The 25,185-nt window shown below is 47.5% G+C and overlaps 1 protein-coding gene and 1 long non-coding RNA gene across 3 annotated transcripts; one reads left to right on the forward strand and one right to left on the reverse strand.

Annotated features, from left to right (window-relative positions):
• Window positions 1-22,798, reverse strand: hk2 (hexokinase 2). 2 transcript variants are annotated; one of them, XM_064353842.1, is made up of 18 exons: window positions 22,657-22,798; window positions 16,977-17,139; window positions 15,937-16,085; window positions 14,789-14,908; window positions 14,509-14,604; window positions 13,290-13,389; window positions 12,582-12,765; window positions 8,285-8,446; window positions 7,568-7,801; window positions 6,578-6,882; window positions 6,232-6,380; window positions 5,230-5,349; window positions 4,660-4,755; window positions 4,302-4,401; window positions 3,609-3,792; window positions 2,939-3,094; window positions 2,328-2,564; window positions 1-1,969 (listed from the first exon to the last, which is right to left on the reverse strand). In XM_064353842.1, the coding sequence occupies exons 1-18, from the start codon at window positions 22,717-22,719 to the stop codon at window positions 1,825-1,827; spliced, it is 2,763 nt and encodes a 920-aa protein (XP_064209912.1). In that variant the 5' UTR covers window positions 22,720-22,798; the 3' UTR covers window positions 1-1,824. The 2 variants fall into 2 exon arrangements, with proteins under 2 accessions (XP_064209912.1, XP_064209914.1); XM_064353844.1 differs by lacking the exon at window positions 22,657-22,798 and adding an exon at window positions 21,603-21,726.
• Window positions 22,629-25,185, forward strand: LOC135264886 (uncharacterized). Its single transcript, XR_010332815.1, has 2 exons — window positions 22,629-22,768; window positions 24,919-25,185. It is a non-coding gene; the product is annotated as an uncharacterized LOC135264886 (long non-coding RNA).

The following is a 25,185-nucleotide window of genomic DNA, read 5'->3' on the forward strand; positions in this document are numbered from 1 at the left end:
TTAACCAAACCATAATTTATTGGGCCAAAGAAATCACGAACGAGAAACAGAATTGCCTTACTGGTAAATCTTTTTGCACATGTTCTAATGCAATTTGTTTCTAAGTAACCAAACCAAATTACAAATATTAGTTGTTGATCATTTGCACAGCACATAATGAAAATGCAGTGTTTGTCATTTAGAATGGAGGTAGCAGCGTTCTTCATCCGGTCAGTGACGGTGAATCTGCCCGTCACAAGCAGACCAAAGGGTCAAAGGTCAAATGTGCACTGAAAAGACTTGATCTCTGCAGATTTCAATGTAACACGTTGCCAACCGAAACACAGTCCAATGAAAGAAGAGTCATTTTGTTCTGAACATTGGTGAAAATGTTTTTTTTTTTTTTGGTAATCATTTGGTCAGGACCAGGAATAAAACCGTAAATGAGAATGCGCACTGCTGCTGTACCAATTCTTGAGGGTGGGGGGGTGGGGGTTGGGGGCGAGTAGAAGTGATGAACAGCATTGGCTGAGAAACATTCTCTACCCAAATCAGAACCCGTGACTGTATTGACTTAGCTCCTAGGAGTTATGTTTTACCTTCATGCATTGCATCACCTCCGGTTTCAATTTACCTGGGCTAAATAAACCACTTCTGCCCATTTAAGACGGCACCTCTACCCCATTACTGCAAACATAACCTTACTGTAAGCTCACCTGAACAAACCACTAGTGTCCCGCTGCTATTGCACATTTAGTTGGAATGTTTCCTGAAATATAATTGGTCACCACATCATGTCGTTATATTTATGCAATTGCACAGGTTCAATTAAAAATAATTTTTAGATACTCTTTTTTTTTTGCCTTTGGTACCTGGTTTTCTTATGCGTGGCAGTGATTTTATTGTGATTTTATAAGTGATGTGATGCAGTACAATCTTACAGATTATATGGCTTAATCAAAGCTGAACAAACTAAGCTCAAAAAAACAACAAAACCTTTGTGCTTTAATGAAATAAAAAACGGAAAAATTGAACAGTTACAGCAACGCACCAAACATTTTAGGTTTGCAGTAGGTATCGCCGCCGTTAAACGTAATAGTCGAAATTGCAGGTGTCGAAATTTCTCTCGTAAGAGCTTGCAGCTCATAAAATCTAAATCTAATAAAAACAGTGATAAACTATCTTCTGTGGTAGCCTACATAGTCTCTACACAGATCATCCTTTTTCCTCAAAAAAAAAAACAAAAGGTGGAGGAACTTCAAAAGAGGAGCGCTGCCAACAGCAACACGCACAAGCAGTACCTGAACTTCCCAGCGTACGCCCTGAACTTCAGTTATACATAACCATAACTGCATAACTCTAGTTTTGGGGCGCAAGGCCCTAAAATAATGTTCTTAACATGGGTTTCACAATAAATATCCACCCCTCTTTTCCCCCGCGTGTAGACAGGAAGTGCACGAGGGAGAGAGAGAGAAAGGGCGGGAGTTTATGAAAGCATGCTGTACAAAGTAAATAACTTAAAGTGTATACAGTTATAAAGACAAAGGCAGTCATTTCTGATGGACTCAGACTACAAGGTTTAAAGCTGCAGACAGTGGATCTGGGCTCTCTAGACCCTGCTGCCTGCTCACATGTAAAATAACATACACATTTAAACATGTAAGTGTAATCTCACGAGGACCTCGCCCCTCCTCTCACCCCCTATTCATGTGCAACAGTAGCCACACCCCCCTGACAAACAACCAACGAATGAACAGTCCCCACCCCCCAATCGCCAGTGAACGAGAGGTCATATTTGGTTACCCACTTCCTGTTCCCTTTTTTCCACGCCGAGCACTGATTGGCTCAATGCTGGCCCGCATCACGGAGGCGACAGGCCACTGCTGAGATTAGAGCCGCCCCCTTTCCGCTGCCGTCCTCTGATTGGAGGAGGGACACGTTGCACTGAGGAGCCAGGTCCCGGACGGTTTCCAGCATTATAGTGGAGAAACTGTGGAGGGGATACAATAATGTAAGGAGAGAACAAATACAATAGAGAAATGCTCACACACACATACACACACATGCACACACTCAGCACACAAAACACACCACACACACATACCCACCCCCTGCCACACTCAGACACACACACACACACACTCTCTGTCTTTCTCACACACACACTCTCTGTCTCTCTCACGCGCGCACACACACACTCTCTCCTGCACACACACACACACACACACGCACACACACACACACTCTCTCCTGCACACACACACACACACACACACACGCACACACACACACACTCTCTCCTGCACACACACACACACACGCACGCAAGCTGCGACAGCGGCACTCACTGCGGGTGCAGCTTGTACAGGGTGCCGTCCACGCCCACGGTGACGCGGAGCTCGGGCAGCTGGCGGTTCTGGCGGATGCGGTCCACCACGGCGGCCAGGCCGGCGCCGCACAGCGGGGCGGCGCGCCGCGACACCACGCTGCACACCTCCTTCACCAGGATGCTGTCCTCACACGTGCTGCTCGTCAGGCCCAGGTGCTGCAGGATCGACCGCACCTGCCGCAGGGCCAGCCGGTCGCTACGGCAACAACGGGGGGGGGAGGAGACAGGTTCAACACAGCCAAACCACAGCCTGGAACAGCTACACCCCTCAATGAGGACAGGTACACCTGCGGCAGGGCCAGCCGGTCACCATGGCAACAAGGGGGGGGGGGGGGGGGGGTGTTCAACACAACCAAACCACAGACTGGAACAGCTACACCCCTCAATGAGGACAGGTACACCTGGAAACAGCTACTCTGTCAGTGATCACAACTACACCCGAAAAACAAGCTACACTCTCAATGTAACACTACACTCATTACAGATCCGAGGTTGCCGTTGGAAACCCAGGACAGAGTTTGGAAGCCACTTGTGTGAGCCGCGGTCCCACACCAACAGGACGCCGCGCACCTCTCGATCTGGGACAGGAAGCGGGTCTCGAAGATCCCGCGGCTCTTGAGGCGCTCGGAGAGACGGCCGCGGAACAGCAGGCCCCTGGCGGTGAAGTCCAGCAGGACGTTCCGCACCACCTCGCCCAGGTACATCCCGCTGATCATCTTCTCGTACCTGCCCCGGGGCGGAGAGAGAGAGGCGGAGTCAGGGGCGGAGAGAGAGAGGCGGAGTCAGGGGCGGAGGGAGGCGGAGTCAGCGTGGTCCAACCGCACTGGTGGTGAACGCGGTGGACGGGAGCACCACAACGCCATTTCCTCATTTTCAAACTCCCGTCTTCCCGCTTGTGTTCGGAAAAGTTAAGCTTTTGATGTTTCTCACCTTACATGCTTTTATAACAGAACAAATGATTTATCGACAAAAATCTATATAATCTATGTTGAAAAAAGATATCGAACCTACGTACGTACAAATGTACTACTTACAGGTTACATCACATGTAGCTGTATTTATCCATTCCTTAGTTGGCTTGCTAATTTGTTAGCGATGCTACATTGGAAGCACTCACAATATTCAGCAAGTCCAATGGTGAAGTCCGGATGTCTAACATTGTGTTTTATCATTCCCCCACCTCCCTTTCTCTCTCCGTCCCCCCCTCCCTTTCTCTCTCCGTCCCTCCCTCGCTCTCTACCTCTGCTTCCCGGGGTAGGCGGACAGCTCGTCCACGGCGCGGTCGAACTCCGTGGAGACGTCGTCCAGCTCGCCCTGGTCCCCGAAGGCGCCCCACTCCATGTTGACGCACATGCGCCCGTCGTCCCCCTCCACCAGCTCCACGTTCCGCATCTCCTCCATGTAGCAGGCGTTGGTGCCCGTGCCTGCAGAGGGGACCGGGACGGGCGGGGGCCGTCAGCGAATCGCAGAGGCCCGCCAAAAAAAAAAAAGGGTTCCCGGGCACATGCACGCACAATCACGAAATCCAAATTCTCCAGTCTGCAGGAAATGGTCACCACGTAGGTAATGACGCATTTCCGTAGTCAAGCCACATTTTTGTGTCTGTATGCTACACTTGCACGTCTCCACTTGACAAATGCTTGAAGGAAACGTTAACATCTGAAGAGACTTTCAACACGCTCACTTACGTAAGCTTCAGTAGCAGACTGGAGTCAAGTCGCACGTGTTATTTGAAGAATTTTAACTCGTTAGATATCAGTAAAATTTGAAAACACCCCAGCAGATCCCTGAGAACGTTTAACCAATCACGTTACTAAAACGTAAGACCCAATCAGTCAGTAATTGGTCAGTAAATGGTCAGTAATCCACACAAAGGAGCGGCGAGTGCGGAGGTGCGGAGGCGTAACTAAGGGCGACGGAGACACAGCCCTACCCACGATCAGCCCCACTTCACAGTGCGGGTCCTCGTAGCCACAGGTCATCATCGTGCCGACTGTGTCGTTCACCACGGCAACCACGTCCAGATCAAAGTCCTGGTAAGGGCATGAGGGAAAGGGGGGGAAGGGAGGTGTGAGTTTTTTGGAGATGTATGGGAGGGGGGTGTTGTGTTTCAGGGGTTTTTTTTGGGACACATATGGGAGGGGGCGTTGTGTTTCAGGGTGTAAGGGTGAGAGACAGGGGTTAGGGGGACTTTTTGGGACATGTTTTAGGGCGTAAGGGGAAATGACCCGCGAGGTTTCGGGTCATTTCCTGTCTGGCGGGCGCGTTTCCGCGGGGGTGCGAGAGCTCACCTCCCTCCGGCGGACGGCGTCCTTCAGCAGGCCGACGACGTCCTCTCCCTCGCAGCCCGACGCCTTGAAGCCCTTCGTCCACTTCAACAGCACGCCCTGGAGGAGGAGGAGGAGGAGGAGGAGGAAGAGTATGAGAGATGACCTCGCTCTGAGCGCAGACGAACACAAACAGTTCCCCTTATCCAGACGGTGGAAAGCAGCGGAGGTCAGGGACGCTGGTCTTATTGTTGCTCGCACCGGAAAAAGCACAGGAAGAACGTGTCCTGTGTGTGAAGGGTCCTCCACTGTGGCAGGGGGCCTGTCCTCAGCGTCTTAATCACTGTGCACCTGCTTGCCCTGTTCGGAGGGAAGGAGATGGTGTGTGTGTGTGTATGTTTGTGTGAGTGTGTGTGCATGTGCAAGTGTGTGTGTGTATGTCTGTGTGTATGTGCATGTGTGTGTGTGTATGTGTGTGTGTGTATGTTTGTGTGTGTGTACGTGTGTGCATGTGCGTGTGTGTGCGAGCATGTGTTTGTGTGTGTATGTGTGTGTGAGTGTGTGTGTTTAAGGGAGCATCTGCATTTGTCTCACCTCGTCCAGCTTGTTCTGCTTGCAGGGGAAGGAGAAGGTGAACCCCAGGGGTAGAGACGATCCCTTCATGCCCATGTACTCCAGGAAGTCTGCGATGCAGTTGACGATGTGATCAAACAGCTGCGCAGACGGGGGAGGGAGAGGGCGGACAGAGAGACCACCGTGAACAGGGCGAGAGGTGATGTGTCCCAAATAACAGGAGAGGGGCACCAGAACCTGAGTAGTATCAGTAACCCACCAGTACCGAAACTCACAAACCTGGCAGTGCTAAAACCACACAGCGCCGCTTTAAAATAACTTCATGACCCGAGCAAAGGCGATTCTTCATTTTGGGAAGTGGGAAGGTTGGAGGGATTATAGGAAGGTTGCAGTGTGGTTGTGGGGGCAAGGTGTTGTGAAGGCTGTGGTGTTGGGGAGGTTGGAGGTGGTTGTGGGGGTGAGGTTGTGGAGGTTGGGGGTGGTTTGGGGAGGTTGCGAGGTGGTTGTGGGGAGGTTGGAGGTGGTTGTGGGGAGGTTGCGGGTGGTTGTGGGGAGGTTGAGGGTGGTTGTGGGGAGGTTGGAGGGTGGTTGTGGGGAGGTTGCGAGGTGGTTGTGGGGAGGTTGCGAGGTGGTTGTGGGGAGGTGAGGGTGGTTGTGGGGAGGTTGGAGGGGGTTGTGGGGAGGCTGTAGGGTGGTTGTGGGGAGGTTGCAAGGTGGTTGTGGGAAGGCTGTAGGGTGGTTGTGGGGAGGTTGCGAGGTGGTTGTGGGAAGGCTGTAGGGTGGTTGTGGGGAGGTTGGAGGGTGGTTTTGGGGAGGTTGCGAGGTGGTTGTGGGGAGGTTGGAGGGTGGTTGTGGGGAGGCTCTAGGGTGGTTGTGGGGAGGTTGCGAGGTGGTTGTGGGAAGGCTGTAGGGTGGTTGTGGGGAGGTTGCGAGGTGGTTGTGGGGAGGTTGGAGGGTGGTTGTGGGGAGGTTGGAGGGTGGTTGTGGGAAGTTTGTGGCGGCTAGCCTGCAGGCGGGACGCACCTCCTCCCCCGTGCCCTGCATGGTGTCCTGGGGTATGGCGTAGATCTTGTTGTGCATCTCCACGCTGCGCCTCTTCCCGCTCCGCACGCGCACCAGCAGCACCCGGAAATTGGTCCCGCCCAGGTCCAGCGCCAGGAAGTCCCCGTGCTCTGAGAGAGGAGAGGGGCGAGGGTGCAGGGGGAGTTTAACACACACACACACACACACACAAACACACCATAGTGTCTGACCCAGGTGTGGTAAAGGGATAGAACCTCATCCTATCTTGTCCTCCTCTCCTCTACCTCCCCCCTCCCCTCCCTTCATCCTCTCCTCCTCTCTTCTCCTCCTCCCCCGCCGCCCTCACCTGTCCCGTCGGGCGTGGACCTGACGAAGGTGGGGAGCATCTTGACGCTGGCCTGCTGGTGCGTCTCCCTGGCCAGGCCGCGGCATATCTGCTCCTCCATCCTGCTCTTCACCTCCAGCAGCTGCTCGCGGCTCAGCCGCAGCGTGTCCAGCACCCGCTGCCGCTCGGCCTGCTGGGTAGCCAGCCGGTACGCCACGGCCGTCACCATGGCGGAGCCCTTGCTGCTGCCGTCCTCCGAGCGCAGGAAGCGCACGTCGCAGTCGGGCACCAGGCGGCGCACCATCTTGTGCAGCCGCCGCCCGAACCTGGGGATGGGGGGGAGAGCGGGGTGATTACGCGCCCGCTAACATACGCTAGCACATTCTAACATGCATACCGCTAACATACGCTAGCACATTCTAACATACATACGCTAGCACATTCTAACATACATACGGTAGCACATTCTAACATACATAGGCTAGCACATTCTAACATACATACCGCTAACATACGCAAACACATTCTAACATACATACCGCTAACATACGCTAGCACATTCTAACATACATACGCTAGCACATTCTAACATACATACGCTAGCACATTCTAACATATATACCGCTAACATACGCTAGCACATTCTAACATACATACCGCTAACATACGCTAGCACATTCTAACATACATACGCTAGCACATTCTAACATACATACGCTAGCACATTCTAACATATACCGCTAACATACGCAAACAAATTCTAACACAGATACCGCTAAAATACGCGAACACGTTCTAACATACACACATACTCTTTCACAAACTCATACACAAGCCCAGACATACACAACACACACACACACACACACACACACACCCACAGAGCTGCACTCACACACACACACACACACACACACACACACACACACACACACACACACACACACACACACACACACACACCCGCACACACTCACACACCCACACACACAGACACACACCCATACTCACTGCGGGTGGTTCTTGTACACCGATCCGTCCACGCCGACGGTGGTGCGCAGCCTCTCCGCCGCCTTGTTGTCGCGGATCTGCCGCAGCACGGCGGTGAGCGCGGCCGAGCAGAGGTGGGCCGCGCGCGTGGACACGATCTGGCACACCCGCTGCGTCGCCACGCAGTCCTCCGCCGACGGCGTCAGGCCCAGACCAATCAGAATCTTCTCTGTGCTCAGCAGACCCTCGTTGTCTCTGAGGGAGGGGGAGACGCAATGCTTTACATCACAACAGCACTACAAAAGCACTACAGAATACAGTACAATACTACGCAACGCAACACCATACAAGCCAATACACAATCTACAATAGTCTGACACTCACAATACTTATCATACACACCAGTGCTGAAGATACACCGCCGTCTTTATTTTAATGGAAAAACTTGATTTAAAATCTGCGACTTTAATATATTGTACACACTCACACAAAAGAGGGTTCTATGGCTTGGCTTCATGGGGGGACCCTTCTTAGTTCTTAATGGAACCCCCTTTTAGGTAGGTGTGAAAAGTGTAAGAGCTCCCATATTGACCCTTGAACTAGACAGGGCCCCTCTATGGAGACACAGCCTCCTTTTGCTTTCTACCGAGAGTGGTTTAATGATTCCATTCTGACTGCCTCTGACCGCCATTTTGAACCCGAGTGCAAAGCGAGACAGGAAGTGACGGCGGAACTGACTTCTCGTTCTCGATGGCGAAGACGAAGCTGGTCTGGAAGTGTCCGGAGGCCAGCAGGTCGGGCGTGGCCTGGCCCTGGAAGAGCAGGCCCTCCTTGGTCATCTTCACCAGGATGAGCCTCACCAGCTCTCCCATGTACATCCCGCTGATCATCTTCTCGAACCTGCGCAGAGAGGTGCGGGGGCGTGGCGCGTCACTCAAACAGAAAACAACCGCTCCTTCCCACCGTCGCTGAGCCTTCAGTCCACGCAGGAAGCCATGTCGAGTGCAAAAACCTCTTACGCAAGAGACCCCAGAAGCCCTCAGATCACTATGACAACGTCGGTGTTCCATGAAGCCCTGCACAGACGGTGGGCGACCCATTTATATTATCCTGTCGCAGAGCCGCTCCACTTTCCCAGAGCGCACCGCATGCGTCCTTTGTGTCGTTGCGTGTAGGACAGGAAGAAACGCGTGGCGGAAAACAGGCAAGCGGGCCGGCGTTCTGCTTGGCCGAGATTCCGGCGAGGGAGCCACCGAGCTCCTCCGCCGGGCATAACCCCCCCCCCCCGACGCCCGTGCCTCAGCGGACACACCGGACGCTCCGGCCGTCCTCCCTCACCCCAAAAGGGACGGCGCCGACTGCTCTCGCATCGCGCTTCACCGAGACCCGGACGGATGACAGAGCGCCTGACTCTACGCCGCACTACCGCAGGCAGAACTTAATCCGGGGGACGTCGGACTCATCCGACAACAGGGGTGGGGGGTGGCGTCTGCGCTTCTACGTGAAGCAAAGGTGGCGCGCCAGCTCAAAAGTTTTATCAAAGTCGTGCTTTGCCTGAAGTTGAAACTTACAGTCAGATGCAGACACGTTTATCTACCCAAGGAATTCACCTTCATTATTTTAGTGGCTAAACAACCTCCTCCCCCCAACGCACTTGCACATTGCAGAACTGGAGTGCTCATATTCTGAGTGGTTTTGATAATGGGTGATTTCAACTATGTTAAACTGGGAAAGACAACACAAGGTACAAACATCAAGTGCAAAAAAACTCTGCCTTAAGCGTTGTAGTCTTGTAATGAACCTTAATATCAATTTTTTTTTTTTTTTAACATGTTTTAAGTTGCTTTTTGCTTGACAAGTGAAATTCTCACCCCTTTGACAAATCTTGAAGTGAGTCGAAATGTCTCACCTCATTGGCAATATAACAGTAACATAAATATAATTTTAAGTCTAAATATAAGACTAAAATCCTTGTTGAGATTGACTTGCTTCTTGGTTTTTTGCAGTGCAGGTCCGCACTAGACCAGAAAAAAACACTGTGGCAGTGGCACATCCACCATCCCGCAGGCAGACCGCACATTAGCAAAAGCCCTGCTCAACCAGTCAGGTCACAAACTGAGCTTTCTCATCCCCAAGTATCGACAGCCAATAAGAGCTGTGAAAACCAGCACCCGGTCTGGAAGACGGCAGACGGTGTTGCAGTTAGTAGATATTTTTGGGCTGTACTGACAGAAACATTTCACTTTTGTAGGAAAAGTTTTGTCAAAAAATCTGTCACTGTCTTTCATAACAGTAAACGGTGGTTCATCGCATTCTGAATTCCTAAACACGGAATATGATACACCGTATGGTCGTGTATTTGCACATCTTTGCTGGACTACCTTAATGAGAATTTATGAGTACAAGGCCTATGTGTTTCATGTCTGTAATGTGTGTTATAAGCAACATGTAGCCAAAGACGAATCTCTACATTTGTAGATAATAAAGTTTTTGTAATCTAATCATTCAGCAAAAATGTTATGTCCTGTGGGTTAAGAAAAAAATCTTCCCTTTAAGTCTGGAGATAAGACCATAGCCGTATTAGTTAGGAAACGCAGTGAAGAGAGTAAAATGTGAATACAGCGAGAGACTGAAGAACAAGATTAATGGCTAGGGCAGCAGAGAGGCGTGGCAGGGTTTAGACCAGATTACTAACCGCAAGGAAAATCACACAGCCCGACGATGAGGATCCGAACCCCCCCTGATTAACCGAATGAATGCTAGCGCAGGTTTGACACATCATCTGCTAGACTACTGCATGTCCATGTAGCCGTGGATCCACCTTCGATTACTGAGGAGCACAAGGTCAGGTCCCTAGTGTGCAAACAGAACAGCAGGACGTCTTTGGGGCCAGGTGTCATCTGCCACCCAAAAGTACTGTTCTCACCAACCGGCACCTGTTTTTACAGACGTCTTTAACTGCTATCTGACAACTTGCAAAGCCCCACCATGTTTTAAGTCGACTGTGATGTCACTGTGATGTCAGTTGTGTGAATGATTACAGGCCAGTGGCTTCTGTTATAATGAAGGCATTTGAGAGGCAGGTCTGAAAACACCTTTCCAGGTAGACCTGGATAGATAGATACTTTATCGTCTACTTTTGAGGAAATTTGACTTTGGCTTCACCGTAGCTGCAGTAAAAACAAAACAAACAAGCAGTCACAAAATACAGGCCACAAACAACACAGTACAGTCAATAGACTCAGACAACACAGACCACAAGCAACCCAGAAGACAGACAACACAACAAAGCTTCAGGAACCTGACTGGTTCAGAGTGGCTATGGTACAGATAAATAAATCTAGACATTAAGGACTCGTCAAAGCAATGGCATGAAATACTGATGCAATTAATAAATAAAAAAACATAACTAATGTTGGCAATCGTTTTATTCTCCGATACACCAGGGTGTCTCGTGCCTTACTGCTTAATTAAAACATGTTGCACAAAGTCATAACTCACTTTCCAGACCATTTCTAAACACATCCTTATCTTAATCTACTTTCAAAGATGCCTTTATTGCATTTCATTTTCTTCAGTATTCTATCTTCATATCTTATCCTCTCTCAAAAATACTACAGCGCGTGGATATGCACAAGAGATTGCCTTCACCGTCTCTGCCTGTGCATTCTCAGTACTAACCCTTATCAGCAGGATCAGCTATCCTGCAACAACAACCAAGCTAACTCACACATGTAGCATCTTCATGAAGTAAAAAGCATCATAATGAAGTACTAGATCTAAACAAGCCAGATAAACATGAAGGGGATTATGTTTTGTCAGGGTCAAAAAGAAGGTTAAGGCTTCTACACAGAGAGCTACCTTTGGGGCTTTGGTGTTACAGAGACAGGTCTCGACCAGAACGTGTCACTTGCGGCGAGAAACTAGCAAACGATAGCACGAAGCCAAGCAAGACGAAGAGACATCAGGAAATAAAACATCCGGAGACCTCCGATGAAGATCAGGACTCTTTGAGAGGAAAAGCAGCTGTCACTGTCAAAAAAGATCCACGGGCATCAGGAAATTGTCTGCGAGAGCAGGCGGCGATTTACACCGCAATTCAAAAGGCATCTTTTGAGTGTTCGCTCTTGATAGCCAAAGCTAAAAAATTCCACATAATATTGGCTCATCAAAGCCACCTACATTATGATAGTGGAGAGACTGTATGGCCCGCCAGACAGTGGATAAAGTGAAGACCGTCCCAACTCTCTAATAACACTTTCAAAGACAGAATTGATAAAATGGCTGGAGATTGCCAAAATCAGTTGCACGAGAACCATAGAACTTTGCCATTCACTTGGATGAAATAATAGAGGCAGATGAGTCATCGTTTACATGCAATATATTGACGGTGATGACTTGAAATATGTGTACCAATCTAAAAACAGCAACTACAGGCAGTTAAAAAGGATAGAACTAAACTGAATCTTGGCTCAACAAACTCTTCAGGAGCACTGAATGTCTGAGTTGAGCAATCTCAGCACATCCGCGCTCTGGCCACTAGGGGGCTTGCGGGAAGGGGTTAAAGAGGGGCGTACGCACTGCTGCCAGGTTAACTGGCTGTGACCCTCCTTACGGTGCCATCAATTTTCTACTTTCACATCCATCGCAAGGCCCTGAGAGAGTCCTCCAACCCCTCGCATGCGGCAAGCTGTTTCTCTGACCTGCTCCCATCAGGGGGGAGGACGAAGGTCCATTAGCGCCAAAGCTATTTGATTCAAAAAATAATAATTTTCCTCCGTAACAATCTGAACACTGAACTCTCTTTAACAGTCCTGTAACCCCGACAAATCACACACTGTGCACTTGAACATTCTAATTCCGATCAATGTAACAATCACCACTGGTGATTGAAAGCAGGTGGAGTTCTAGAACACTGACTCAGAATATTGAAAAAAAGAAACCATTCCAAAAAACCTGTTCTTTTAGAAGGTTAAAAGAAAAAAAAAACGCGGCAATGCGCTAGCGTGGAGGTAGCGGAGAGCCTGTCACTCACAGCTGCTTGCCGGGGTTGAGGGAGCCGGCGTCGATGTCCCGATCGAAGTCCGTGCGCAGGTCCTCCAGGCTCCCGTCGTCCCCGAAAGCGCCCCACTCCGTGTTGACGCACATGCGCCCCTCGTCCCCCTCCACCAGCTCCAGGTGCCGCATCTCCTCCATGTAGCAGGCGTTGGTGCCCGTGCCTGGGGGAACGGACGACAACCGTGAATAAGACGAAGCACAGTAAGACAGGTAAGAAAATGGAGGCTACAGCCTCACTGATCGAAGAGCAAACAATATTGTACGTCTATGGTAGGCTGCATGGGGGACCAGTTGAATAGCCCTGCTCTACCTAATACAGTACATGTAACTTGCACAGGATGAGTGACTGCGGGCATCACATTACATACAGCATGTGTACTGTATTTCCATAAATAAGTCTATATTATATTTCCATATGAATCTAGCAACCCACTTCAATCTCTGCCACAGCCCTTCACTTGCAAACACCCCCTTATATAACCTCTCTTTTTCTCTTTCTTTTGATTTCCCTTTGAATAACATTATAGTTACAGCTGTGCAAAGACAGGTTATCTCTGGGTCAATAAGGCTGGTGTTCTTATGTGCCTGGCGAAGGATTGTAATGTCATGTAAAATGTAACCGCTGCTCTGCATAATAGCCGCCATGTTCGGTCACGTACGGTCGCGAGCGGCTGGGGCGACTCACCGATGATGAGTCCGATCTCGCAGCGCTGGTCGTCGTATCCGCACGTCATCATGGTGCCGACGGTGTCGTTGATTACCGTCACAATGTCTATGTCAAAGTCCTGCAGGAGGACATTACACCGCCCAATTAGTGGCCTTGCCATCGCCCACAAATTCTAAAACTGACTATAGCTCAAGTGTTCCAAGCACTCCTGGGTGTGATGTCATAATATGACAGAAAGCACACTCAGTAAGAACGGTTATAAAATAGGTTGTTTCGATCCTGGATGCTGATTGGTTGAAATTGCGCTCTACAGTTATGTCACTGTAAATCCAATACGGCACTCGAGGCTGTGCTGTGTTGCGGGTACGGTCACGGATACAGGGGTTTGCTGGCTCTCCACTTCACGTTGTACCCAACACCCCTGTAGCCATGACTGTATCCATGATACAGCACAGTCTCGAGTGCCATATTGCTTAATTAATGGCCTTGTAATGAGATTCCCGTTCTCCAGACCACAAACTCAACCGGACACTCCATTCCTGAACTCCACAGCACCTGAAACCCCAGGACGTGGAAGCACCAGAGGGCACAAATTCCAACTGCCATTCCAATCAGTCAGGCAACAGCAAAAATATGAAAGGCCCCTCCAGCAAACTGCTTCATCCGCATGCCAGCAGGTGTGCTCCCTAAATTGGAACCCTTTGTACGAGGAATTAGATAACCCCTCCCAACACCCCTTTGAGTAGAACAGCCAGAACTCAAGATGTGTCTTTCGTCCTGAGGGGCTTACCATGGTGTGAACAAAAAAAAAAGGGTAGAACTAGGACTAGGACTTCTAAAAGGGTAGAACTAAACTGCATCTTTGGCTCAACAAACTCTAACTCCACCCCCCCCGCTCCCCTCCCCTCGCCCCAACCTGAAACCTGAGCATTTATCCTCTGGGTGATAGACGTATCCTCATGAACCCAGAGGTAAGGTACCAGTTACACTTTTTGCACTCAAATTCCCTCTTCTGCTCTTATTGTGATCAGATCAGTCGTACACTACAACAATCAGCGCACAGCTATGTCGGTCTATTTCCTGAGTGCCACTGTCCACTCTGCACAAGGTGAAACAGAAACTTCTCTGTGCTCTCTCGAATCCATCAAGGATGCGTCATTCAGCACCTACACATACGTTTGGGCATTGCACAATCTGGGTGAAGGGGGGGGGGGGGTTAGAAAATACAAATACTCACCCCTCTCTTCTTGATGGCCTTCCTCAGCAGGCTTACCACATCCTTGCCCTCCACCCCGCTCGCCTTAAAACCCTTCGTCCACGACAGCAGGACGCTCTGCAAGGGGTTTCCAAGGAGACACCGTGGAGACGGTTACACGCATTCCGTGCACCACAACGACTGTGATTTGTGTCCGCTATCATAAATACACTGCTTTCCCTTCACGCATGGATTAACCCCCACATCATCATCCATCCCCACCACCTCCCCCACCCCACCCCTTTGCCCGGCCCTTCTTCACCTCGTCCAGTTTGGTCTGTTGACACGGAAACGAGAAGGTGAAGCCAAGTGGCAGTTTTTTGTCCTTGATGCCCAGCTTCTCCAGGAAATCAGCGAGACAATCTGCGATGTGGTCAAACAACTGGGGGGAGGCACAGCCACACACATACACACACACACACACACACACATACACACACACACACACACACACGCACACACACATAAACACACAAAAACGAACAACAAAAAAAAGAACAGAAACACAGATAAGAAAGTTTTAAAGTCAAACTGACTTCGAAACTTTTAATTTTCATAATCATCTCCCCATGTTTCCCATCTCAACCAGGCTACTCACTTCTGAATTTAATTCAAAGGTGTGAAAGGCTGCATAGTTGTGACAAGATGTGACTCATTAGATTTCTTCTGCACTGATTAAAAACTTTTTCTTCCTTGGAGATTCACGGCAAGGTTCCTGTGCTGAACTAGACCGAACTAGTCTAGAAATGGAAATGCTTCATTGAGAATCATAGAATGTCCACATGACAGAATTTGACTAAATGAAGAAGTCAGTTTACAGAAAGCTAACCAAACATTCTTCCTAAAAAAAATAAAAAAACGATTGCAAAATTGTATGTGCAACTGTGATACTGATGTGTTACATTACAACACCGCGCAGTCACGCTGACTAAATTCCAAGAAACGTGTTGAAATAAAATCATATTCTGAAACACTGTACCACTTCAGTAATCAGAGAACGCGCTCCTGCTGCTAAACCGACACAGCACATCAGCAAAAATCTGTGCACGCAACGTTCCTGGCAGCCTGCGGAACTGAGGCCATTAAGACAGTGCCTGGGAAGCCAAGTCGCACTTTACATGCAGGCAACCGGCAGACAGATTTCCCCTTTCCTCTTTGAGGGATTTACTGCAGGGTGGTAAATGTGACGTCATCAACTACTGTAAGCTCCGTCAGCAGGCCAACAGGCCAATGCTAACTGCAGTTTATTTACAGACGCACCTCTTCATTCCTGCATTCAGAAGAAAGCCAAGAAAATGAGGTGTGCCATACAGCAATATTTGGAAAATGTGCTCCTTCCTGTAATTCTCCCCCTCTCTCCCTCCCTCAATTTCCACTTTTTTTTCGTCATTATCTTTCTCCCCTCCTCACATCGGAGCCACACCCCCTCATCAGGTGTTCCGGAATGTCGTAGATCTGGTTCTCCATCTCCACCCTCTGCTTCCCGCTGGTCGAAACCTTCACCAGCAGCACCCGGAAGTTTGACCCTCCCAGATCCAGCGCCAGGAAATCGCCCTTTTCTGGGGAAAACAAACACACAGAAGCACAACGCCATAAACTCTTAGAATCAGAGAGAGAGAGAGAGAGCGAAAGAGAAAGAGAGAGGTAGAGAGAAAGAGGTAGAGATAGAGTGAGAGAGAGAGAGAGAGAGAGAGAGAAAGAGAGAGGAGAGGTAGAGAGAAAGAGGTAGAGATAGAGTGAGAGAGAGAGAGAGAGAGAGAAGGGGGGATAGGGGTTCGATTGACCACCATGGGATCTGTACCGTGTTCCCAACTCTATCTGTAACTCTCTGTTCTCCCCCTGTCTGAATCAAAGTGGAAATCAATGCATAAGACAGATTGACTGTCTGCTCTCCCTTGAAAATGATAAATTAATAAAAAGTTCATCTCGACATCTACCGGCGTACAAGGACAGAAGACATGGAGTTTTCTCTACAAGGATTCAGATAAAAACCAGGGGCAAGAGAAGTGAAAGCACAGAGCCTTGTGAAACAGAAAGAACAGCTCCAGGTGGCGCAAGGCTGTTAGCAGAATGACTGGAGTTTAATCAGCCAATAATGACTAGAGTCAACAAAGAAGGCAAACAATGGCCTGGCCCGACACTCCTAGTCTAAACCGGCCAGCTTCTCACTACACTCACACTAAAACAACTCACTCAGACCTGCAGACTTACTTACAGGAACTACTCCACGTATTTGCTCACACTGCTGAGAACTTACAGTTGTAAATGTTGTGTAAGTCGCTCTGGATAAGGGGAGTGCTCCTTTAGATAGCGGTGGTTGAGCACCACTGATGATTAAAATTAAGCACTCACTGCCCCTCTTAGGGTTAGGGCTGTTATGAAGGGAGGAGAGGGCCCAGGTGACCCCTGCTACCCTAGATGTGCTATCTGTACCCCCCCCCACCCCTCACCTGTCCCGTCAGGGGTGGACCGAACGAAGGTGGGCAGCATCTTGATGGAGGCGGTGGGGTTGGTGTCCCGGCCGAGCCCTCGGTCCATCTCGCGCCGAAAGCGCACCGACAGGTCCATCAGGCTCTCCTCCGACAGACGCAGGTGGTACAGGTACTTATCCACCTGAGACAGAGAGGGAAACGGCTACTTCACACAGCACAAAGGAGCCATCTCGCGTGCGGGGGGGGGGGCAGTGGAACCTGCTGCTCTGTGTGTGTTTCGGCACCCAAGCACGCGATTTAAACACGCCGGTCGGCTTCCGAGGCCTAAATTGGCGATCAAAAGGAAACCGAAAAAACTTTCATACACTACGGCCCTCCAGGACTGTAGTTCAAGACCTCAGAAACAAAAACCTGCTTCCTGGTACCACATGGACAGCCTTAATGTGTTCGGAACAGCGGTAGGGAGACAATGACGTCACTTCCAGACCTGAATTTAACTTAATATAGGCCTACCTGTCACTCGTACTAAAGGCTAAAGTACTGAAAAAAAAGCAGAGGTGAAAATGTCACACATTTTAATATCAATGGCCTTTTTAAACGCCGCGCGATAATGCTGAAAGGTACAGAAATTCAAATGGAACTACCCCCAGAGAAATAATACAATACAACCGGTGACTGCTGATAAAGCCTTAGATGATATGTCTAGCTGAGCTGTATGTACGTTTTTGTTATGGCTGGGCTATCAGTGTGTGTGTGTGTGTTTTGTAAGCATTACTTATAATCGTGCTGACACCATTAGAGCAAAGGATAGTAAATTCAGCCACAGCTTCCTCTTAAATATTTCCGGAAAGGGCGTGAACTGCTTTTCACCCCAGAGCAATGTGTGACTTTCCAGATGAAAATCCTGCTTGGCCATTGTGGTTTTAAACACTGTATCAATTAAACTAGGGACCAAACCCTGGTTTGGGCCCTTCCCTCACCCCCCTCAGCAGCAGGTGTCCTGTGGGGAACAGTTGAAAGGGAAGAATGCTTGGACTGAAAAAGACAAAGAAGTCCTGAAAGCAAGTGCACATGCTAAAGGCAAGTGCACATACAAGCTCAAAAAGTACATACTTCATTCAAACATACACACATTTTGTAATGTGTATTACACAAGTTACCAAGTCTTACTGAACTTTGTTCCTCATTGGAATATTTCAGAAAAAGACAATTTCTCTCAAGAATAATATGATTACTGGGGTCCTAAAGAGCAGTACACACCAGCATTACACCGATAAACATTGGGCACTAAAAAAAAAAACCATGGAACAGAATGTCACCTTGGTCACAACCTTCAGCCACGAGTTGAACACACAAATATATAAATGTATATGTCAGACAAGACTGGGCACAGAGTTCTGGCAACTGAATAAGAGCACACTGTTAATATCAGTAACCTGAGCAGGGAGGGTCAGGGAAAGCCAAGCAGCTACAGTACAGACCAGAGGAGTATAAAACATTACTTTATAAAGTAAAAAGGAATACAAGATGGAGGAGCACAGGGGCAGAAAAAGGAAAGACCGTAATAATTGAGGTACTGTCGTAGTACTGTATGTGAACGGCAAATTGTAAATAACACAATTTAATGCTACACATAGCAGGTAACCACAAGAGAAAAATCATTTGAATTTGAAAGAGAGAGAGAGAGCGAGAGCGAGAGAAACAAACCCAAACACAAAACACAGAACACAAACTCAAGATGGCCTCATATACAATAGAAAGGACCGAATCCAGCTGGGGATTGGGGGGGGGAGAGAGAGAGAGGGAGAGAGAAGGGGGGGGAGGAAGAGAGAGAAGGAGAGAGCCTCCCCTTCATTTAGACACCGTGACCTGTTCTGAGGTGAACATTACGCACGAGTGGACGATGACGCCGGTGGAAACGGAAGGAAGGCGAGCGCAGGCCGATGCACACCCCCGTCCCCGATTCGGCGGGCCGCACTGGGGAAAGGCTCGGCCACCTACGTGGAAAACGTGGGCTTCGAATGCGCTGACGTAAGTCCAGACTGCGTGAGCCAGACACTTATAGTATTACAAAACCTCTCTCAAATATCAGTCCGTCCCCACCGCCAACACCCCACCGGGGCCTGCTGCTTGGGCGCTAATGAAGTCGCTATCCAACAGAGAGCCGCGGACAATTCCTTTTCGGTTCGGACGCCGTGTATCACAACGGCCAGGAAACTGGGCTCGGAACTCCAACACTGCACGTTCACTGTTGTACTCTCGAGCAAATGCGTACTTCACGTCGGACATTTCTTCAGTAAATATCAAGCTGCACGGATGTTATGCTCCTCTGGATTAGGGTGCCTGCTAAATGCCTGCCTGTAACGTGATCCGGGAAATAAAACTGAAACTGAATCTCCAAGCCGACTGAATTGAACAGTGTCGCCAGTCGCCCTCGGCAACCCCCGCGCTGCTCTCGACAGACTTTCGAACAAATCGGCGCCTCGGCCTTGACGCGCTTCTGATGAAAGCACGTGATTATCCGTGCTCTGCCAGATCGATAAGATGATGGCAGCAATGTATTTGAGCGTTCCAAATTGTTGGGGAAAATCACTACGTTGACACACGCGCCATTTTGCCCCCTTGTTCTCCCCAAGTTTGCCCCGTGTGTCGGTCTGGATAAGTGGGTCAGCTAAACAACTCATCTGACGCGTCCCGCCCTTGCACGTGTGCAGCTCAAATGTATGCATTTCACTCGACGACCGTTTTAATGCAGCCTACCGAATGGTCAGTGCTCTCTACGCGGTTCGAGGGCCACTCGCGCGATCTTGAAAAGGAAAATGAAAACGACTGACAAAAAAACAGGAATGAATGCGAACGGGGAAGTAATGTATTCCCGCCATTCACAGGCTATAATTTGCTCAATTATTGAGCGAGAGACATTGTATATTTAGAATACATTACCGCTAACTGCAAAGAATTATTAGGCACAGGTCAGGCCCCGCACTGGGCCACTCTGAGGTCTGTTATGTCCCCGGGCGCACTTCCTGCCGCCCCCTAGTGGCACGGGGCCGGCTTTCTTCTCCTCCCATTGTGTTTTTGTTCTTCTTCTTTGATTGCAGGATTGGCAGCGCACGCGGGAGGCCCTTTAGAGAGACCTCCATGGCGGCTTTAGAGGGGAGCTTGCAGTACGCCAACCACTTGGGATCCGTGCTGCCGGCGTTTCTGTTTTTACCCCCTTTTCGCTAATAAATTGGTCGCTTTGGCAAAGGAAAACCCGAACGTTTACGAAAGCAATACATTTTTTAACAAAAAGAAATGCATATATTGACAGAAAGGCTGAACAAAAATGGCTTCTGGTTTTTGTTTCAGTTTCTTTTCATTCTTGTCCAGCTTTCTTTCCTGTAACTTCTAGTTCATTTAATTGTTTTAGTTGCTTTTTATTATGCCAAGGATCTTGATAACAGCAATATAAAGGCAGTGAAATGTGGTATGTGTAGTAGGTTTTTGGTCATTTGGGGTTGATGAGTATCAGGAAGACTTTGTTTGAGACAACTGCCAATCTAACAAAGTCCTAACTGGCAAGAACACATCTTAACCGTTGAAGACATCTTTAATTCGAAACAAGACACTGAGTTCACTTTTAATAACTTACCCATGATGAGGACTGCCAATGTCACTAAAAATCTCTGGGACACTACCAAATCTATGAACTGTGAATTTGGTCCAAATGGCCCCCTCTACCGTACCACTTGCACCTCACTATACCATAGCCAGAGACTTTCAACAGCCCACCATTTACAACTCACTCTACCACAGCCAGACTTTACCCAACTCACTGCCTGCTCCTTGTTCCACATTGCAGAAGGTTGTTGGCACTCGGTAGCATTGAGGAAGAAAGCGAAGACATCCAAGTCATGTGACTATCATTTAAGATGAGTCATTTAATATGACGTGCTAAACAATCAAATAAAAAGAAACTCTAGAACAAACGCGAGTGCTGTCCTTTTCATTTATCATTAAACTGAGGATCCAGCACCCACTCAAGCTGATCTTTGAAGAAGTAGAGCAGGTTTTTACTTTCGTATCATTTAAGAAGCATTTCAAAAATTAGATCTGTATTATCATTTGCAGATACAGAGAAAGTAATACACACATTAATAGCATACAGACGAGGCGATTTAAATGTTTTCTATGCATGTCTCTAAATGGCCATGCGTTATCTCGCCTGCAACTGGTACAAAATGCCGCTGCGGGACTGTTAGCCAGAACAAATGCCCCTGAGTACATCTCAGAATGAATTTCGTATGTGCCTACACAAATTCTATGCTCGTCAAATAAAGGCCTTTCTTTCTGAACCAAAAAAGCTATTTAAAAACAAAATGTGACCAAGCCTTCTCTGTGCAGGCCCATAAATTGTGGAAATCTTATAAGTATAATAATATCATTAGCATATTTCGACGGGTCTGTGTTAATGCAAATGTGTCCTTTTTAGAGTGTGGAAACCAGTAACTTGCACTTCTAAAAACACACAGACACGAACAACTACAAGCGATAATGAACTGACGGACTGTTTTTTTTTTTGACGATGGAAAAAGGCATTTGTTGCTTTGTTGACATGTAGCCTACAGAACTGCGGCGATCGTAATTGCCCGTTTTACTCACAAGGCCGCTTGGAAAGCACTAGCCAAGCCCGTGCATCATCAGAACTTGAGCGGGAGGGAGAGGAAGCCGCCACACAAGTGACGCAGTTTGGGGAATATCAGGGGTCACATTACAAGAATCTCAGTAATTTAGGGGCGCTACTTGGGGGTTGTGTCGTCGTGGCAATGATTACTAGTGATTTTCAGGGTTTATTTTGAAAGTTATAACTGTTCAGAGTCCGAAAAAAAACTGAGGAACTATATCAACTACTATACTCAAAAGTATGTAGCTACGACTAGCTGTTACCAAACTAGCAGCGTCTGTTCTTCCACATGACTATACAATTGGTTAGCAAACATTAGGTAGTAATGTACGTTATTGTACGCCAATTTTAGGTCATAAGTCCTAGGCTACGTTTAGGTCATTCAAACACAAGTACTCGTTCGCTTGTTATCATGTAGCTAACTGAAATGATAAAAACCATCTTGGCAAGCAAGCTAGGGAAGTTACCACAATTAGCCAAATTACGTTGTTCCAAGTAATTTAGTCGGTTCTAAAAATAAAAACAAATCATTTTTTTCCACTGAGGTTGTACACATGATCTGGCTTGTTATAATTATGCTAATGTAATCGACAAGGTGAGAAAGGGCGCGTTTGTCTCAGTAGCCTGTCTCCCGTTTACAGCCGTTCTGTAGTTAAGTAGATAACACGATGCGCTACGGTTGTGGTGGCAACTTGGAACAAAACCGATCAACATAATTATGAAAAAATGTGTCGTTTACTCTACACATAACGAGTCAGTTAGACCAGGAAATACTACGCCTGCTAGTCAGAAAGGAACACTTATGTATTTTCTACTCAGATCTTGCCCGCATCACGCTAGAAGCTCCTTGCAAGACGACCAGAGAAATAACGTTAGCTGACTTAGCTTATCCCATCGTGACACATGTGAGATCATGCTATTTCACATTGTTAATTAGATGGGCATAGTCTTTTGACGGTAGCTTTATTTCAGTATTCAGGCGACGTCACTTAGAGGTCACCCAAGTTAATCTACCTAGGTGACGTTACTTACTTTCTGCACCTGGTCATGGTGGAGTTCCGTGAAATAGTACGCTAGGAGATGAGAGGCGATCATGGTCCAAACTTCCTGCTTCGTTTATCTTTTTTTTCTTCTTCTCAGATAAGTAAGTTGACCGTTTGTTCAAGCATTCAGCTTATTGAACAATCACTGTCTTAAAAGGAACCTACTACTTTATGATATAAAAAAAACAAACGTGAACAATTTTTTCCCTGCCTTACTCCTGCGATGCCGGTAAAAAGGTTCCCAGTTCCGCCGATGTTAAAACTACACGCAGTTAACTTCCACCTACTATTCGTGTGAAACTCTAGCCGTCTCCGCGTCGTCACAGTCTTGACCACTGATTGGTCACAAGGAAGGTGTGGTTCTCTTCAGTCTCTAGCACAAGTTTAGAGAATTTTAAATGACATAAACTATACAGAAGCTAATTGAAGGAGTAGCCTACGTTTTGATCGAAATACATTTTATATTCTTTTGACAATATTAAAACCCTAGGCCACACTGCAGTTACATTTAGTTGATTCGCCATTGTCGACAGCTTCGCTCTTGAAGACATAAGTTTCAAAAGATGTACTGATGTAGTCTTTCAATTTTCATTTAAACAATCATGCATGCCCTTCGTTACCTATTAATAGCATATTTGTTAGAGCTGGTATTGTAAATCTTATTGCCATCTGAAAATATAGAGACTGTCTCCCAGCTATTTGTAACTTTACATGTGTACAGTAGTATGTTATTTTTAATAGGTTAGTGTCATTTACAAAGCCAACTAGTTTGATTTGAGAACCAAAATCATTAAACTGGTGATGATATTTAAAATAAATAAATAAATAAATTTAAAAAAACGAATTCATTAAGTCTTGTTGAAAGTTTAATTAGAAAGTACCCAGTCATCTGTAATGTAATCATGTGACTTTAGATGATTAAAATGACAATGCGTATTCAACACTCAATAATAATTTGCCTCACCACCCAAGTGTTTTATTGTTGTGACAGCCTGAGCAACAAAGGTGTACATGAATAAATATCCACCCTATTGCAGTTTGACAGATATTGTAAGCATAATTTGTGTTGAATGTAATTTTACATGACATATGCATCTGAGTGTTCTGTTGTGCCTGAATGTGTGTATTAATGTGTGCAGGTGTGAGAATGAATATTCAAAGGGTGTATGGGAGGGGGATGCAGTAGGCCTTCTAATTTAATTTCTGAGTCTATTTGACAAGGTCAATGTACATTAATAACATTTCTGTAAATGTGCCAGACCTAGCCCGGGAGGCTAACCTTTCTGCGTAAAGTTTGAATTCCCTCTTTCTTCAGTGTCTCTGTGATATGTGGCACTAGTGCCTATGCATGTATATAAACCTGCATGCAGTTAAGATGTGTCTGCTGCTCAGGCGTTCTAGTTCTAGTTATGCACTTGGTGTTTGGGAGTGTTTAGTGTTAGCTTGCCTGACTGAGCCGGTTTGTACTTCAAAACTCTGCCCCGGGCAAGACTCAGCTGATATAATCAAAAAGGGAAAAAAAGGGCAGGGATGAAGTCTTTCAGTTTGATTACTTTCTTTTCCTTTTTTTTTGGATGAAAGGTTCACGATTTTTACTAAAAACTTTTATCAAGATTCATATTCTGTGTTGCAATCGTACTGGTGGAACATAATGCAAAATGTAGAGCAGAAAACTGTCATAAAATGAAACAAAGAATATCACAAAGAGTCCTTAGTCCCTATCCCTCTGTACACGCCTGTCTGCCTGTCTGGCTGATAAATTAATGGCTGAAATGTTGTAGAGGGGAAAGGCTGAAGTGCTTCCACTGCATTTGTTTATTTTGTCTTTCTTTTGGTTTGTTATTTTTTGCCCGGGACCTTTCCGGGGGCAAACGGTGTAGATTTGCGCGCATTTGTTTATGTAAAGAACTTGCTCTGTCAGCAAAACACACTGGTCAAAACCGATGTTCTCAGCTTGCACACCAAATTCTGTCCCTCCCAGGGGTGTTATGTGACCATTTTATGCTGAAACCTGGGGGGTTGGGGGGGGGGGTAGCAGCCAATGCCAGGGGTGATCATTTGAGGTGTCGAGTTTCAAATATATTTACAGCCATCCATCCATTATCCTTATTCCTCAGGGTCACAAGGGAGGGGATTTCTAACTGTGTTTGTGTGTGTGTCTGTGCCTGTGTGTGTGTGTGTGTGTGTATAGTTGTCCCAAGGTGTGCTATAATATGTGTATTAGTTGGTTTTTACCTCTTCCTTGTCTCAGACCGGCATGCTCTCGCATTTACCAGTAACAGAGGAACGGGGAAGAGAGGGAAGGCGGAAGAGAGAGAGAAAGAGAAACATCTTCAATCTTCAGGACTCTTTATTTATTGTGTATTCAAGGCCTATGAAAAAGCAGGGTTCTCAAATCCAGAAGAGCATGCAGGTGGTGAATAAGTGTTGCTTTTGTGTTTCCATTCCCTGTTATTGTTACAAAAATCTATATAAGCTTATTGTTAAATATGTCATGTGAATAAATGCATTTCCCCTT

This window comes from Anguilla rostrata, chromosome 10 (genome assembly GCF_018555375.3).
Source record: "Anguilla rostrata isolate EN2019 chromosome 10, ASM1855537v3, whole genome shotgun sequence".
NCBI lineage: Eukaryota > Metazoa > Chordata > Actinopteri > Anguilliformes > Anguillidae > Anguilla > Anguilla rostrata.

Bases quoted from the DNA above. Each gene is read 5' to 3' on its own strand.
- hk2 (XM_064353842.1), bottom strand. From the start codon at position 22,719: ATGATCGCCTCTCATCTCCTAGCGTACTATTTCACGGAACTCCACCAT. The intron at 3,095-3,608 runs GTAGAGAGCGAG...GCCCCGGGGCAG, and splicing joins GCCTACCCCGGGAAGCAGAG to GTACGAGAAGATGATCAGCG. The intron at 2,565-2,938 runs GTGCGCGGCGTC...TTGTTGCCGTAG, and splicing joins TTCCTGTCCCAGATCGAGAG to CGACCGGCTGGCCCTGCGGC.